Consider the following 16,118-nt stretch of genomic DNA (forward strand, 5'->3'; position numbering starts at 1 on the left):
TGTAAAATTTTTAACGTAAAACGGAAAAACGGCGCGTTGAAAAAACGACGCGTGAAAAAGCCGGGCGTAAAACGTAAAAAACCGACGCGTAAAACGTAAAAAACCGACGCGTAAAACGTAAAAAACCGGGGCGTAAAACGTAAAAAATCGGGGCGTAAAACGTAAAATAACGTTAACGTAAAAAATTGGCGCGTAAAATGTTAAAAAAACGTTAACGTAAAAAACCGGGGCGTAAAATAACGTTAACGTAAAAAATTGACGCGTAGAACGTTAAACGTTTTACGTAGAACGTAAAACGTAAAAAGTTTAACGTGAAACGCAAAAAGTTTAACGTGAAACATAAAAAGTTTACGTAAACCGTAAACTTTTTTATCGTAAAACGTAAACTTTTTTATGGTAAACCGTAACCTTTTTTATCGTAAAACGTAAACTTTTTTGACGTAAAACGTAAAAAAACGGCGCGTTAAAACGTAAAAATTTTAACGTAAAACGTAAAAAAACGGCGCGTTAAAACGTAAAAAATTTAACGTAAAAAAACGGCGATTTTCTGTTGCGTTCGGTTTTGCGTAAAAACGTTTTTTGTAAAAATAAATTAAACCGTAAATTTGTTTACGTAAACCGTAAACTTTTTATCGTTAAACGTAAAAACGTGAAGCGTAAAAAGTGTTACGTAAATTTTTTCGTAACTTTTACGTAAAACGTAAAAAGTTTATCGTAAGTTTTACGTAAAATTTTTCGTAAAAAACCGGCGTTAAAAAACGGCGCGTTAAAAACGGCGCGTTAGAAACGGCGTGTTAAAAAAACGCCGATTGAGAAAAACGACGCCTTAAAAAAACGGCGCGTTAAAAACGTAAAAACGGCGCGTAAAAAACCGGCGTTAAAAAACGGCGCGTTAAAAACGGCGCGTTAAAAAACGGCGCGTTAAAAACGGCGTGTTAAAAAAACGCCGATTGAGAAAAACGACGCCTTAAAAAAACGGCGCGTAAAAAACAGCGTTAAAAACGACGTTAAAAAACAGCGTTAAAACGGCGCGTTACGCCTCAAAAACGGCTCGTAAAAAAACGGCGCGTTAAAAAACGGCGTTAAAAACGGCGCGTCAAAAAAGGTAAAAAGTTTAACGTAAAACTTAAATTGTAAAAAGTATAAAAATCTTTTAAAAAAAATCTGAATTTAAAAATGTTTTTCATAAAGAAATTATGTTTAAAAAATAAAAGTAATAAAAAGTAATTAATGAATAGGATAAAAAAGGTAATTTAAAATTAATATATATAAAAAGACAAAATAGAGTTATTTTACTTAAATAACCTTTTGGATTATAATATTAAAGACATAATAAGACAAAAATCTTTTAATATTAATATTAACTACTTTTAATCACATCCATCCATCTAGTTGATCTAAAGGCCATAAAGTGGTTCTCATGGTTTTTACAACTAGAGGTGGTTTTCATTTTAGCGATCCCCAGGAAAGATAATCCTATATATATATATATATATATATATATATATATATATATATATATAGTGGAGAGTTCAAATGAGAAGAAACTTTATGTAAGAAGAAAAAAGAAGAAATTTCAACCAATAAAAATGCTTCATTTTACTTCAATTAATATAAGTGTTTAATGTTACTATAAGGGTAATATGGTAAACCTACAAAGATCTTTAATTAGTAGTATTCCTCTTTAATAGCTAACTACATTAAAAGTTGTAACTTATCTTCAAAATATATATTTTTTTCAAAAAATAAAATAAAATAATTTAGAGTGTAGGATAAATTACAATGTGTAATATGATAAATTACGGGTTGTGTAGGAAAAATTTCAACATGTGTAGGGTAAATTTCGAAAGGTGTAGGGTAACTTTAGATGTGTGTAGTCAAAAAAACATTAGTGTGAAGGATGATAGTTTTTATGACTAATTAATTAGTCAAAGATGATAATAAATGAGATAAATGAAAAATTATTTAATGTTTTACAATTATACCCTTTGTTCTTTTTCTTCTCAATTAAATTTTCTTCTCAAATGAACCTTCCCATATATATATATATATATATATATATATATATATATATATATAGAGTAAGGTTAACATACAAAAAACCTTATCATACATCACGTAGGAGACAATGGTAACCGTTGGATCAGGGGTATAATCACGCATGAAACCACATAATCACGCATGAGACCACATAATCACGCATGGGACCACATAATCATGCATGGGACTATAATCACGCACGTTCTATAATAATAACGCACGTTATATTTTTTGTCATGTATGTTAATGTAGGTTAAACCTTGAAGTACATTATACTTTCTATATATATATATATATATATATATATATATATATATATATATATATATATATATATATTAATAATCCAAAGAAATAAACAGTAACTAAATATAGGTTTTTATTTATTTATTATACATATATTAAAAACTGAGCTAAATGAACAGTAATGAACAGTGATAAAACCCACCATCTACCACGCATCCAAATACCCACCGCCCTTCTCCTTTCTACAAAACCTAACCCTAACCCTAACCCATATGAAACAGGGTTCGGAGAGAGATACAGGGGAGAAGAGCTGGGAGACAGAGCCGGCGAAGTCTCCGGCTTCGACACGGTGGAGCGCCGCACATGGCTCCCGGCGTCGACATGATAGACGGGTCCGCCGTACATGGTGGTGGGGTTATTTCGGGTAACCGCAACGGCAGTCAACAGTGATGACGGTTACCGTATGACCGTTTTGAGCAACGATGGTCATCACAGTAAGAGAGACGAGGAGAGAATCAGAAGAGAAAGTCTGCGAAGGAGAGGCAATTTGAAGGATTTTGTAGGTTCACCCGCAAGAGGGGTTTGTAGGGAACGGGTTCAAATCGTCTTCTGGTGATGGGTCTAAAGAGACGCCCCTACCTGTTGACTGTTTGACCGATGACGGACGTCAAGCTAAACAAGGTGGTTCAAGTTTTTCCGGCAATACTTTGGCCGGTCAAGCGGAATTTAGTGGAGGTGGTGATGAATACATTCATGTTCGGGCGTGAAGAGGTCAAGCTACCAACAGTCATAGTCTTGCAGAAAGAGTAAGCTTTTCCTTAAATATATATCCCGATTGTCGTATTCAATCGTTTTTTATCTTCTATGTCACTCCCCATAAGAATACATACAGTAGATGATACAAATGGATTATAATGTCATAAAATAGAATTTTAGTGGATATTAAAATGTCATAAAACATGGTAGAATATGAAGTTTCACTTCAAATGATTGACTTACATAAGTGTTTTACTTCGATTATTAATATGTGAGAAGGGAGAAGATTAGTGAAAGAATGAAATTCCTACAAGATCTTGTACCTGGATGTAGCAAGGTTAGTTATTAAAATTATTTTCAAGTTTGCCACCAGAATCTTGAATTTGTACCAAACAAAAGTTCTAATATCACTTAATGTTGAATGTGTTTGAACTTTTAAGGTCACCGGCAAAGTGGTTATGCTAGATGAAATCATTAGCTATGTACAGTCACTACAACGACAGGTCGAGGTATGATACTATGATGATCGAAAATAATATCTTTTTAATTTCTATTTTTTGAAAGCATTGAACTTTAACTTCTGCAGTTTTTGTCGATGAAACTTGCTACCATTAGTCCTCAAATGGATTTTAACCTTGAAGGACTCATGGCAAAATACGTAAGATATATTTCAACAAAACATTAGTAGCATTTTCCCTATAAAACAATCTTAAATGATTATCCTAACGGACGTTTATAACTTTATATTAATTAGGCGATGGAATCGCGCTTGGGACCTTCTGGCTCGCTTGATACTGACATGGCAATGTCGTATGCTCTTAATCAGTCACAAATGGCGATTATGCAAAGGCGGTATTTCTGGTGTTGGAAGAAATTCAGATGCGGGAAGAAGAACGGTTAATTCCCATTTGATGTCTATCAGTGGAGGATTTAAAGATCCTACTTCACAGGTAATTTGCTGTTTATTTTAATAAATTGTTGTCTATTGTTTATTTAAATTAAAGTAAAGTAAAACCTGACCCGCCCCGACGCAAAACCCGGTCTGACCCGGACCTGTTCTGACCCAAACCCGTTCTGACCCAGACCCGTTCTGACCCGGACCCGTTTCGACCCGAACCAAAACAACCTTTTTTTATAATTGACCCATTTTAACCCATAACCCGACCCGACCCGTTTTCCAGGTCTATATTATATCATAATTAAAATGGCCAACAAGTATGCATGACAACATGATTGTATAACACTGGTAAATAATTGAAGTCTCGCAAACCGATTTGATTCGTTGTTATGAAGTTGGTTTGAGAGTATATGTTTTGAAACCTGTTAAAACAGAACCTAATGGATTATCACGGTTTCAAAACTCTTCACATCATTATATTTAAGAACTGGTTCTAGATCAGAACCATTTATTTAAAATTGTTTCACATGATGTTACTACGTTTCAGCTATTCTTCTTAATCTTGGTTGTTTTGTTGTGGTTTGCAGTTGTAAGTTTTGGCAATCATGATTGTGAAGTAATACTTTTGCGATATCTTGACTTACAGCAAGGTGATTGGTAAGAAAGTGTGCAAGTATTTATATATTGATGACCATGTGTATATAATCGAATTTGATTTACGTTATAAATAATTACAACACTTATCAAATGAAATAATACTCCTAGCAATTACTTAGTATTCTGGTGGTGGGGTTTTCAAAAATCCATCTCCACATCAGATTCTCCAACTCCAATGCCTTTTTCACCTCCTGCCACCGCCCAAAATAGATCTTGATTTATTGGGTTTTCAATTTTATCTGAGCAAAACCATATACTTACGTGTAGATTCTTAGGTAGGTTGTTTTAGAGTTTCATTCTTTTGAAATCAAATGAGGGCACCAAAAATATCTTCTTATTTTTTCCTCAAATAGTTAGCTTTGTATGTACATAGTCTTACAGTTGTTTTTTGATATTGTTATTGTTTAGGTTGAATTTGTATTGTGCATGGGTTGAATAGCAAAGGGATGCAGGAGGAAAAGAGGTGAATGGTTCAACATACCAGCTAATGCCATTGGCATACACCTGCTCCGCACACTATTGACGGGGATAGGCATGTCGAATCGCCTTCGATCTTACGGGCATGGACTATATGCATTTTGTTGACTAATTGATTAGGTTGTTTGTTGTGCATCATTTGTTTTGTTTTTATATGTATGAAGCAGAAATACATTTTGTTCATATCAATCATGAAGATCAAAACACAACAATTGTCATTCTTTAAACCATCCCATTATCGAACAGGTCCTTTTCTGAACATGTAACAGGAAGCATAACAAGGAATGATTTGGTCATAGGTAAGGTAGGTGATGTTTCATGAAGAAGTTGGTAACAATTTAGAAGTTATTGTATTTGTAACTATTTAGAAGTTATGTATTTGTAAAAGTTCAATTTAATAGATTTGTATACTTTACAAGTGTCTATACCGCCACGAATCACAAATAAACCGAATCGAGCCCCGCTAATCATAGGCGCAACGCGCCACATGGATAACACTAGTTTAGTTAAATTATGAAAAGCACTCAATGGGTTTTTTATACTAAAAAAATAGGTTTATGGCTAAATGTCAAAATAACATTTATGGGAAAGGAAAGATAATCCAATATATATATATATATATATAGGGTCGGGATTTCGAGAAAACGGTAGAAAGTATGAGAATGGTGAGAACGCTTATGGATCGTCCGATTAAAACAATCTATGGACTAGATTGGCGCGGTGGCGTTTTCGTAAATAACATCAATTTTATTACGTGGACGCGCCTCATTAAGGGTAAAAGCGTCTTTACACCTCTATATCAAAACGCCATACTGATGAATAAAACGTCATTACGGACCAAATCACATCGCTATATAAACAAAAAACATCCAAGGCATAAAAACACGTCCCTCAGAACCTGAAACGCCATATTTTCTACTATATATCATTCAACTTACAAACGCCAAAATCCCAAAAACATCAAACACAACTACTCAAAAACGCCATAATTTCTACAATATACCATTCATATTAGAAAACGCCAAAACACTCAAACATCAAAAGATTCCAAAAGATCGACGGTTCTTTCAGATACACTATTTCCTCAGTAAAATGCCAAAAATGTCAAATATTATTTCTTGTATATTCAAAATATTGTTCTACGCCAAAGTTTCGGATAATGCATTCTTCCCTGAGGTGCTGTGACTCAAATAACATTTTGCTGCATGAGATGGACAAATCATAAATAAACAAAAAGATGCTGGAGTCAGACTTATGTCATTTTCTGTGTTTTGTTCTTGATGAATATTTTAATGGCATGAAAAGACGAATGACACTAATGAGTTGTTTGAAGATACATATTAAAAAAAAAAACTCATGTCATTTTGTCTTTCCAAACGGCCACAAAAACACAAGCATGGCTAAGCCAAACCACCAGCGAACATGATACAAAGAAGACAGAGACTGATGACAGTGAAGATTTGGAAGATGAATTGTTTTTACTTTTATTTTTTTTAATTTTCTTTTTCTGTTGTTTGCTATGTATTTTTCAACTTATAATAAAAAAATACATTATCTTAATAAAATGCCGAACAGTCATAATGCATATGAAAACGCCATAAATGGAGTAAAAACGCCAAAAACTCCAAAACTATAATGAAAGTAATTTGCAGAAGTATTAATTAATAAAATCTAAAAATGAAAAAAAAGGCCAAAAACTACTTAAACCCATTAAAAAACGCCAAACCTGGGAGATGGAAGTCTATGACCCTAGAAACTCATAAAAAAGCTGAACAAAAAAAAAAAAAACAGTAAAAATACACAGTAAACTGAAAAGACGGCTACTTTATTAATATCATTTATTATAAATAAAATCCCGGCTAAACTACGCGCCAAAAACATCCTATAAAGAGATACTTCTCTGCACAAACAACTTATCACAAAACCAGAAACAAACGCCATATTCCCTAGAAACCATTCACTTTAAAAACGCCAAAAAATAATACTTAAAAAAGCCACATGTGTAGAACCTCGATTATGCTATATTGAGTATTGATCTGAATGAAGTTTCACTGAATAGATTCTTCTCTAAGTTGGGTATCTCTATAATCTTTTGCTGGATGGACAAATATTCAAGATAAAGAGACTGATGACACTGATATGACATCATGTCACTTTGTTCTTGATGGATACATGGATGGCATGAAGGGATCAATACATTAGAGCAGGCGTTGGTCTTCAACATGTCATCAAACAAGTATATATCCACCCACCATAAAGGATGCCACAAAAAATAAGCATCTTCTAAAGACGGCCGTTATGTAGGAAAATAAGGATCTACATAAGGCATTCAAAAACAGGTTCAAGACGCCAAAAAGGTTAAAGTAGAAGAAACTGATGACAGTGAAGATTTGAATGAGAAATTAGATTATAATTTTTAATTTCTTTTTCATTTTCTATTGTTTGTTATGTAATTCTTTGTTGTTTATCATCTAATTCTCTGCTATTTAAAAACAATTGAGTATAAAACGCCAAAAACTAGAAACACCAAAACGCCTGATAGTTTGAAAACTGTGAGAACGAATGCTAGCAAAGTACGAGGTTGATATACAAAACGCCAAAAACGCAAACAAAGTATGACTGGAAAAATCAACACTAATTGACAGATGAAAATTGAAAGAAACAGTAAAATAAAGAGACGGTATCATTCATTGCCAAAACATTATAGTTATATTAATGCCACTACATGGAAAATTGAAATTTATTTATCTTTTCAAAACGCGATAATTGCCTGTCACATTATAGGCCTGTATCCTAAATGGCAAAACACTTGATATAATAAAATCAAGAAAATTACTGATGTTTTTTACATTAAAAGCCTGCATCCTGATCAAAAAAACAATAAAAACGCCAAAACAATACTTAAAACGCCAAAATATTTACTATGATTCTGATCTAAAAACAATAAAAACGCCACGTATTTGTTAAACGCCAAAAAAATGGAAAGATGAAGGGACACGCGTTAATAAAAAAGAAATATGAAAGGACAAAAAAGCCCCTCCGCCTTTCTCTAAGCGGCGTGACACGTATTAGGCAAGGAAGCGTTCTCACCGTTCTCACACTTTTGAGCGTTTTCTCCTGATCCCGTTTATATATATATATATATATATATATATATATATATATATATATATATATATAGATTTTGCCTGAGTATGAGTAGTATAAGAAGGATTGCGATAATAACATGTCTCACTTTTTATAAGTAGGTAGGAAAGAAAAACATTTTGGTACTAAAACATTTTGGTCCTTATAAATAGGAGTGTGAAAATGACATGTGACACCCCTTTTGTTTTCTAAAAATACAACAAAAAAACCTAGTAAAAAAAATCTAGCACAAAAATGTAGTATAAAAAAATATAGCACAAAAAATCCAGTAAGGATATGTATGGTTAAGATGAGAAGTACTCTTAACTATTTATTTTTTAAATCAATAGTTAAGATAAAATGTAGGATAAAAGAGGAGTGTAATGGCATATACATATTCCACCCTCATTTTTAAAACATTAATAACTCTTTTATACGACATTATTTTTTCAGAAAAATTTCACCATAAAATATGATGACCAAAAAAACCCACAAAAATATGTTGTATTTCTATATTGTATAACATTTTTCGTGCTATATTTTTGTCCTATATTTTTATGCTAAATTTTTTTGTCTTAATTTTTTTTCTCAATTTTTTGTGCTGGATTTTTTGTGCTGAATTTTTTCGTGCTATATTTTTTTGTACTAGATATTTTTGTGCTATATTTTTTTTGTACTGGATTTTTTGTGCTATAATTTTTTGTACTACATTTTTTGTACTATATTTTTTGTACTGGGTTTTTTTGTTGAATTTTTTTGAAAACAAAAGGGGTGTAAAATGAAGTAATATGGTAAGGTAAAAATTTGATTTTCATAAAAGTTAAGGATATGTATGGTGGATGGAAAAATGGAGGGAATATTTATGTAAAATCCAGAAAAAGATGGACCATATGTGACTACAAAAGGAAGGACTATTTGTCTCAAAGTCTAAAAGGGAGGATTGTTGTGTAAATGTGACCGACATTCACACTTAAAATAGTACTAGTATTTTGCCTGTCGCGCGTTACGACGGCACGCGACGGGTTGAAAAGTTTAGTAAGACACGGAGTGCAAAACACAATGCATAAGACACAATGTGCTACACACGGTTCGTAAACCACAACGTGTAAAAGATAATTACAAAAAAATGTAGAACAAAGTGGTAGACACGAAGTGTAAAACACAATGCCTAAGACATAATACGCTACACAACATTCGTAAACACAATGCATTGACATTTGCGAAAGTAGAAGTTGTATTCTTGGGGTTATAATTGCAATTTTTTAAAGTTGAGGCGCTATAAAAATGGAGTAATTGTGTAAGGAAAAAAATGCAAAGTCTAAAACTTGACGGAAAGTAAAAGTTGTAGGGTAAAAACGCAAGGTATAAAGTAGATGGATGGTGGCAGAAATATGTAAAAGCTAAGGGGGTGATGGTGGAAATACAAAAGTAGAGGTGTGGTAGTGGAAAAATGTGTTAAAGTTGAGAGGGTGGTAGTGGAAAAGCAAAGTAAAAGGGTTATGGAGACATTGTAAACCATGAGGGTGTAGTAGTGAAAAAGTAAAGTAGAGGGGTGAAAAGGTAAGGAGATGTTATGGCTTTAGGGAAAAGGTGAGAGTGTGTTGGTGAAAAGTCCACTGACTTTCTCTTTTAAGTTATAGTATAATAAATGTGTATATGCTCTACAAACATGAGTTACATGTCAAGCGAACTTATATAACTAGGGTGTTAATATAGCCACATCTCAAAATTTTATTTTCACACTCTCTATACGAGTCGTATAAGGTTATACGGTCCGTATAGAATAATCTGACATGACAAATATTGGGTCATATAATGTTATACGGTCGTAACCCTGACCCCTGCCCGGAGGCGGGTGCCGCGAGCCAGTTAGATGGTATCGGTGTTTATTAATTTGGTAGCGAAATACATCAGGACCGTAGTTAGGAAATATTTTTATCAGAGTTAACTTTTTATAACAAATCATTGGGATAAAACCCAAGTTCATTTGACAATACATTTGTAGGGATAAACCCTGATTATTGAAAACAAAAACTCCTTTTTATTTAGGTAACTTTTATAGCCACTTTTCCAAGCCTTTAGTGCTCTCCAGCCGGCTTCTATTGGCTTTCACATTTTGTTACATGGAACGCGTTTTAAAAAGGTTTTATCAGCAAGAAATACTGGCGAGTACAACCCAGTTTAATCAAAACAGTTTTACAACTTTACAGTATTGAGGGCATCCGCAATTACATTTGTTTATATCTACTCAATTACTCATTCAGTACTATCAACACCTGACTTGTGGGTCATATTACTCATTGGCTAACTCTTTGTCCAATGGTAACGTCTTTCACATTTTGTATACAAAACCCCAACATATCGGCTATAATTGTAGAATCACAAATACTCAATTACTGTTAAGTGTAATTTAAAACATTTGAGGTTTTGGTAAAACATTTTGACTCACAAAAGATTTACAAAAAGAGAATTTACTCACATTGTTTGCTTAGGTAAAATTAAAACTTCCTGGTGTATCTTCTGGTTATTATCTATTAAAATTAAACAATGCACATGTGTTAGTAAAATAACCCAAATCACATTAACTGTATAACTCGAGACAAACTCTAATGACTGAGTCAGGCAGAGCCTTGACATGCATTACAGAGTCCTAGATCAATCGGGTGTAACACGAGACAGAACTCCAATGACTGAGTCAGGCAGAGCCTTAACATGCGTTACGGAGCCCTAGATCGATCGTGTAGGGTAACAAGCAGGGCTATAATACTTACAACAAGGCAGAGCTTCGCTTTATAGGGTGTTATACCCGAGTATTATAATTGCCTAGAGAATTGAGAGAGATTTCAGAATTTGAACGGTTTGCAAATGAGGCCTGAAGCCTCTATTTATAGGCTGGTCGAGGGGCGGATCGCGACCCTCGAAGCCCCTCTCTTATTCTTTCGTGGCCCGCGACAAGGGTAGACTAGGCTGTAGGCTTGGCCAGTAAGCAAATATAGCCTTGCCACGTGTTGACACGTGGCGGCATGGGTGTCCGGCAAACAATCAGGGCTCGCTCCCCGCGAAAGACCAAGGGGGTCCGGGTCGCGGCCCGCGACAACCCCATATTTTTGTTTTTTTTATTTTTATAAATATTAAGGTATTTAAGGCCGTTTCTCGCATACGGGGTATATTTTAGGACGTTTAGGGTCACGTTTAAGGGTTCTAGGAGGGTTGTTATATCCTCCCCACCTTGTTTTAGATCTCGTCCTTGAGGTCTACTGGAACAAGTGTGGGTATTTCTTCTGCATTTCTGACTCGAGCTCCCAAGTGTATTCTGGCCAACTCTTGGAATCCCATTTCACTTTGACCAAAACTAGTCTCTTGTGTTTGAGGCGCTTGATCTTTTTATCTTCAATCTGAATGGGTTTCTCGATGAACTTAAGTTTCTCATTTACCTCTATGTCCTTAAGAGGTATCACTAATGACTCGTCTGCTAAGCTTTTCTTGAGATTACATACATGAAACACATCATGTATTCCTGTCATTTCCTCCAGCAGTTGTAGCTGATAAGCTACGGGTTTTATTCTTCTAATAATCTCAAATGGTCCAACATATCTGGGGCTTAGCTTTCCTCTTTTAACAAATCTAACTATTCCCTTCCATGGAGAAACTTTTAACAATACCTTATCTTCTACTTGAAATTCCAAAGGTTTTTGTTTGTTATGTGCATAACTCTTTTGACGATCTCGTCCTGCTTTTAGTCTTTCCTTAACTTAAATTATCTTGTCCGTTGTTTCTTGCACTATCTCTGGTCCAGATAGTTGCTTTTCTCCATTTTCTGCCCAATAGACCGGAGTTCTACACTTTCGTCCATAAAGTGCTTCAAATGGTGCAGCATTAATACTCGAATGATAGCTGTTATTGTAGGAAAATTCTATTAATGGTAAATGATCGTCCCAGTTTCCTCCGAAATCAATTACACAGGCTCTAAGCATATCTTCCATTGTTTGTATTGTCCTTTCGCTTTGTCCGTCCGTTTGTGGATGATAAGTTGTGCTTAGATTTAACCTAGTTCCCATCGCTTTTTGGAAGCTTGTCCAAAAATGAGAAGTAAAACGGCTATCTCTATCAGATACGATAGATAAAGGAATTCCATGTAATAAAACTATTTCATTTACATATAGCTTGGCTAACTGTTCCATACTGAAAGTTTCCTTCATTGGTAAGAAATGAGCAGATTTGGTCAATCTGTCTACAATCGCCCAGATTGTATCTTTTCCTTTTCTTGTCTTGGGTAATTTGGTAACAAAGTCCATTGTTATCAATTACCATTTCCATATTGGCATCTCTAATTGTTGCAATAATCCAGAAGGTTTCTGATGCTCAGCTTTAACTTGTGAACAGGTTAGACATTTAGCAACGTAGTTTGCTATATCCTTTTTCATTCCTATCCACCAGAAATTCTTTCTTAGATCTTGATACATCTTATCACTTCCGGGATGTATCGTATATTTAGACTTATGAGCTTCTTCTAGAATTCTGTGGCGTAGTTTTTCTTGTTTAGGTATCCACATACTTTTCTTATGGAACTTCCAAATTCCATCTGATCCTTTTTCTAATTCTTTAATCATTCCTTTTAAACCTTTAGCATCGTCCTTGAATGTTGTTTCCTGTACCTCTCTAATTTGCTCATTTAAATCTATCTGCAGATTTAATTTAAGAGAGCGTACTCGTTTCGGCTTCTCATGATACTTTCGACTTAAAGCATCAGCTACTACATTTGCTTTTCCTGCATGATACTGGATATCACAATCCTAATCACTAAGAACTTCCATCCAGCGTCTCTATCTCATATTTAATTCTTTTTGCCCAAAAATGTATCTTAAACTCTTATGATCTGTGAAGACAACAAATTTATTTCCATATAAATAGTGTCTCCAAATCTTAAGGGCAAAAACTATGACGTTGCATCAACACACATCCATATCCTAACTTAGACGCATCACAATAGACTATAAAGTCTTCAGTTCCTTCTGGTAATGCGAGTATGGGTGCGTTGGTTAACCTTTACTTAAGAATTCTAAAAGCTTATTTGATGCGCGTGTGGTGTTATAGGTTTTTATATATATATATATTTAGCCCTTTTTACACGTTAGTCAAGTTTTAAATTTATAAAATACGATATTTTACTAACACCAAACACACATATGGGCAAGTGCACCCATCGTGAGCGTAGTATAGTGTTGGTAAGATACCAAGGTCGTCCAAGGACACAAGAACTTTTAATACCGGTTTATCCTCAACGTCTAATCAAATCAAAAGTTTAGAAAAAGGTTTTAAACTAGAAAATAAAAACTAAAAATGCTGAAAATAAAAATAAAAGTAAAAACAGATAGACAAGATGAATCACTTGGATCCGACTCGTGTTTAGTGTAACCTTTGATTATTTCCGTACTTTTGCGTTTTTTAAGAGATTATCTTAGTTATAGTAGTAGGCCCCTCTTTTGAAGGTGACGTTACCCTCAACCCAGAAGTTTGAGTCAGCAAGGATACAAATCTAAAGGGTTGGATTATTGAAAGATAATTAATTAAGTTATTAATGTGTAATGTGGTAGGCCCCTCTTTTGAAGGTGACGTTACCCTCGGCTAAGTAGTCTGAGTCAGCAGGGATACAGTCCTAAGTAGCCGGGTTAATGTTTTAATAGTAGCTTCCATATGTGGGGATCAAAGCGTTTGGACACCCGCCATCCAATACCAGTGGGTATTGAAGGAGGTCCTACTAATATTGACCGAGGTCCTTGCAGGATCTATACACTGAACAAGGCAAGACTCTTACCAAACCATTCCCTTAACCCCCGATCAGGTAGCCAACATATCTCCATATAGACCGTGGAGATATGAATGGTGAAAATCTTTTATTTTATAGACAATAAAGTAATGCCAAGACACCACGGACAAATGATAAGGAAGATTCACCTTCAACATAAGAAACTAGTTATTAAAGTCATTAATACATAACCAAATAAAAAGTGCGAAAAGATTAAAAATAAAAAGTATAACACTAGACACTTGTCTTCACCAAGTGATGTAAGAGACTTAGGCAAACATGACCTTTGATTGTCAAGAACTCTTACGATCAATCTTGGATCCCAAGACTACTCACACACTCTATAATGGATGATGGATGATGGTGGTGGATATGGGTTGTGATGGTGGTGGTGGGTGGGTGAAGTGTGAGAGAGGTGGTGTGCCAAGGGATGGTTTGCAAATGAGCCAAGCACCCCTATTTATAGCCTGCACAGAAGCCCAGACACGGCCCCGTGTCCACCCATCTTCTCTTTCTTCATTAAATGCAATTTGTCTGCATTAGTTGACCACGCCCCCGTGTCCGCTGGGCACGACCCCGTGTGCAGAAGCGTATCTGTACTATCAAGATTTCCCTAGATTCTGCGAATCTTAGAGTTGACCACGACCCCGTGTCCGTTGGGCACGCCCCCGTGGTGGGTGATAGAAGCTTCTACAACTTTGTCTTTTCTGCAGACACTTGGGCACGCCCCCGTGCTCATTGAGCACGGGGCGTGTTCAGCCTTCTGTTCTCTTGTTTTTGCTTGGGAAGATGCTGTCGAGGGGTCGGGCATGCCACGTTTGTTCTTTTCTTGTATTTATGTTAGATTTAGTTGCCTTTTTACTTCTTTTGTTCATTTGAGCTTATTTAATCCTGAAAATACAAAAGGAAGACAAAAACACACTTTTTCCAACATTAGTACTAAAAAAGGGTTAGTTTTATGCCACATTTGATGTAATTTGTATATTGCATTTTGCGCACATCAAATATCCCCACACTTGAATCTTTGCTTGTTCTCAAGCAAAACTCTTTATAATGTGGCTTTACACTCCCAAATGGAACGGGTAGAAGAGAAGGTTTTTGGGCTTGTCATAGAGTGTCGGGATTTCCAAGATTCTTTATTAAGTTTTATTTTTATTTATTTACAATCCTATCCGTCATGATTTATTTAAAACATTACATAAGATAAATTACTTATTTGGGCATAACATGCCTTTTTAAAATTCTATTTACATACAAGCTCACATACCTCACGGGGGATCACTCAACACTCGGCCGCAGATGTATTTTAGTGAAACACTCGAGAGTGGTATGTAACTTACTCCTACCATAAGCTTGCCAAGCAATCAATCCTCCTCCTTTTTAACTATACACCTTTGAAAATATCAAGAGGACTTTTGGGGTGAAGGGTTAGGCTTGGGTTAAAGGTAGGTGGTTGGGTTAGTGGTTAGTAGAAAAGGGCGAAAGGTGTAAAAAGCGTCGATTTTCGTAAGACTTTTTATTATAACTTTTTATTTAATGAAGCATTTTTTCAAAAAAAAAGTTCTTTTTTGATAAACTTGTTTGTTTATTTCTTTTGGCTTCATCATGATTTTTTTTATAAGGAAGTCAAACCGAGCTTTGTTACTAAAATAAAGGGTTTAAAGTGAAAAAGGGTTTTGGTGGGTAAAAGGGGTGTTTGTTTTGGGTTAAGAAATGAAAAGGTTTAGGCTCAAAGGGGTTAACTAGGGGGATTTTGGGTAGGTGGTAAAAAAAAGAAAAATAATGGTGTAGAAATGAAAAGGGTTAGTCCTAATGCCTCCATCATTTACCTACTCGGGTTTAAGTTGGTAAGGACCGGGAATGTATCGTCATGGCAAGTTCTAGAGTCGTAAGAACCAAGCGGTTATTCACACAAGAAACGAAAAATGAGCATTTAGTTTAAAGATGTATATTTGTATGCACAATAAAGGCTCAAAACTCACCTTTTGTGGGAATGGGTTTTTATGTGATCAAGTATATGTAATCAAATTTTAACTAGATTTGTCATGCCGTTTCATAATTTTCTTATGTTGGTTCTTTTTATCACGACGCTATCGGTTGTAAATTTGTAAA

General features: G+C 34.9%; 1 protein-coding gene across 2 annotated transcripts; it reads left to right on the plus strand.

The window, feature by feature from the left end:
* The first annotated feature begins 2,464 nt into the window (after positions 1 to 2,464).
* LOC110889688 (transcription factor bHLH49) lies at positions 2,465 to 5,301 on the plus strand. 2 transcript variants are annotated; one of them, XM_022137250.2, is made up of 7 exons: positions 2,465 to 3,092; positions 3,322 to 3,379; positions 3,483 to 3,551; positions 3,629 to 3,700; positions 3,797 to 3,992; positions 4,528 to 4,590; positions 5,006 to 5,301. In XM_022137250.2, the coding sequence occupies exons 1-5, from the start codon at positions 2,944 to 2,946 to the stop codon at positions 3,941 to 3,943; spliced, it is 495 nt and encodes a 164-aa protein (XP_021992942.1). In that variant the 5' UTR covers positions 2,465 to 2,943; the 3' UTR covers positions 3,944 to 3,992; positions 4,528 to 4,590; positions 5,006 to 5,301. The 2 variants fall into 2 exon arrangements, with proteins under 2 accessions (XP_021992942.1, XP_021992941.1); XM_022137249.2 differs by having other exon boundaries at positions 2,466 to 3,092; positions 4,528 to 4,597.
* The last annotated feature ends 10,817 nt before the right edge of the window (positions 5,302 to 16,118 follow it).

This window comes from Helianthus annuus, chromosome 6, assembly GCF_002127325.2.
Source record: "Helianthus annuus cultivar XRQ/B chromosome 6, HanXRQr2.0-SUNRISE, whole genome shotgun sequence".
Classification (NCBI taxonomy): domain Eukaryota; kingdom Viridiplantae; phylum Streptophyta; class Magnoliopsida; order Asterales; family Asteraceae; genus Helianthus; species Helianthus annuus.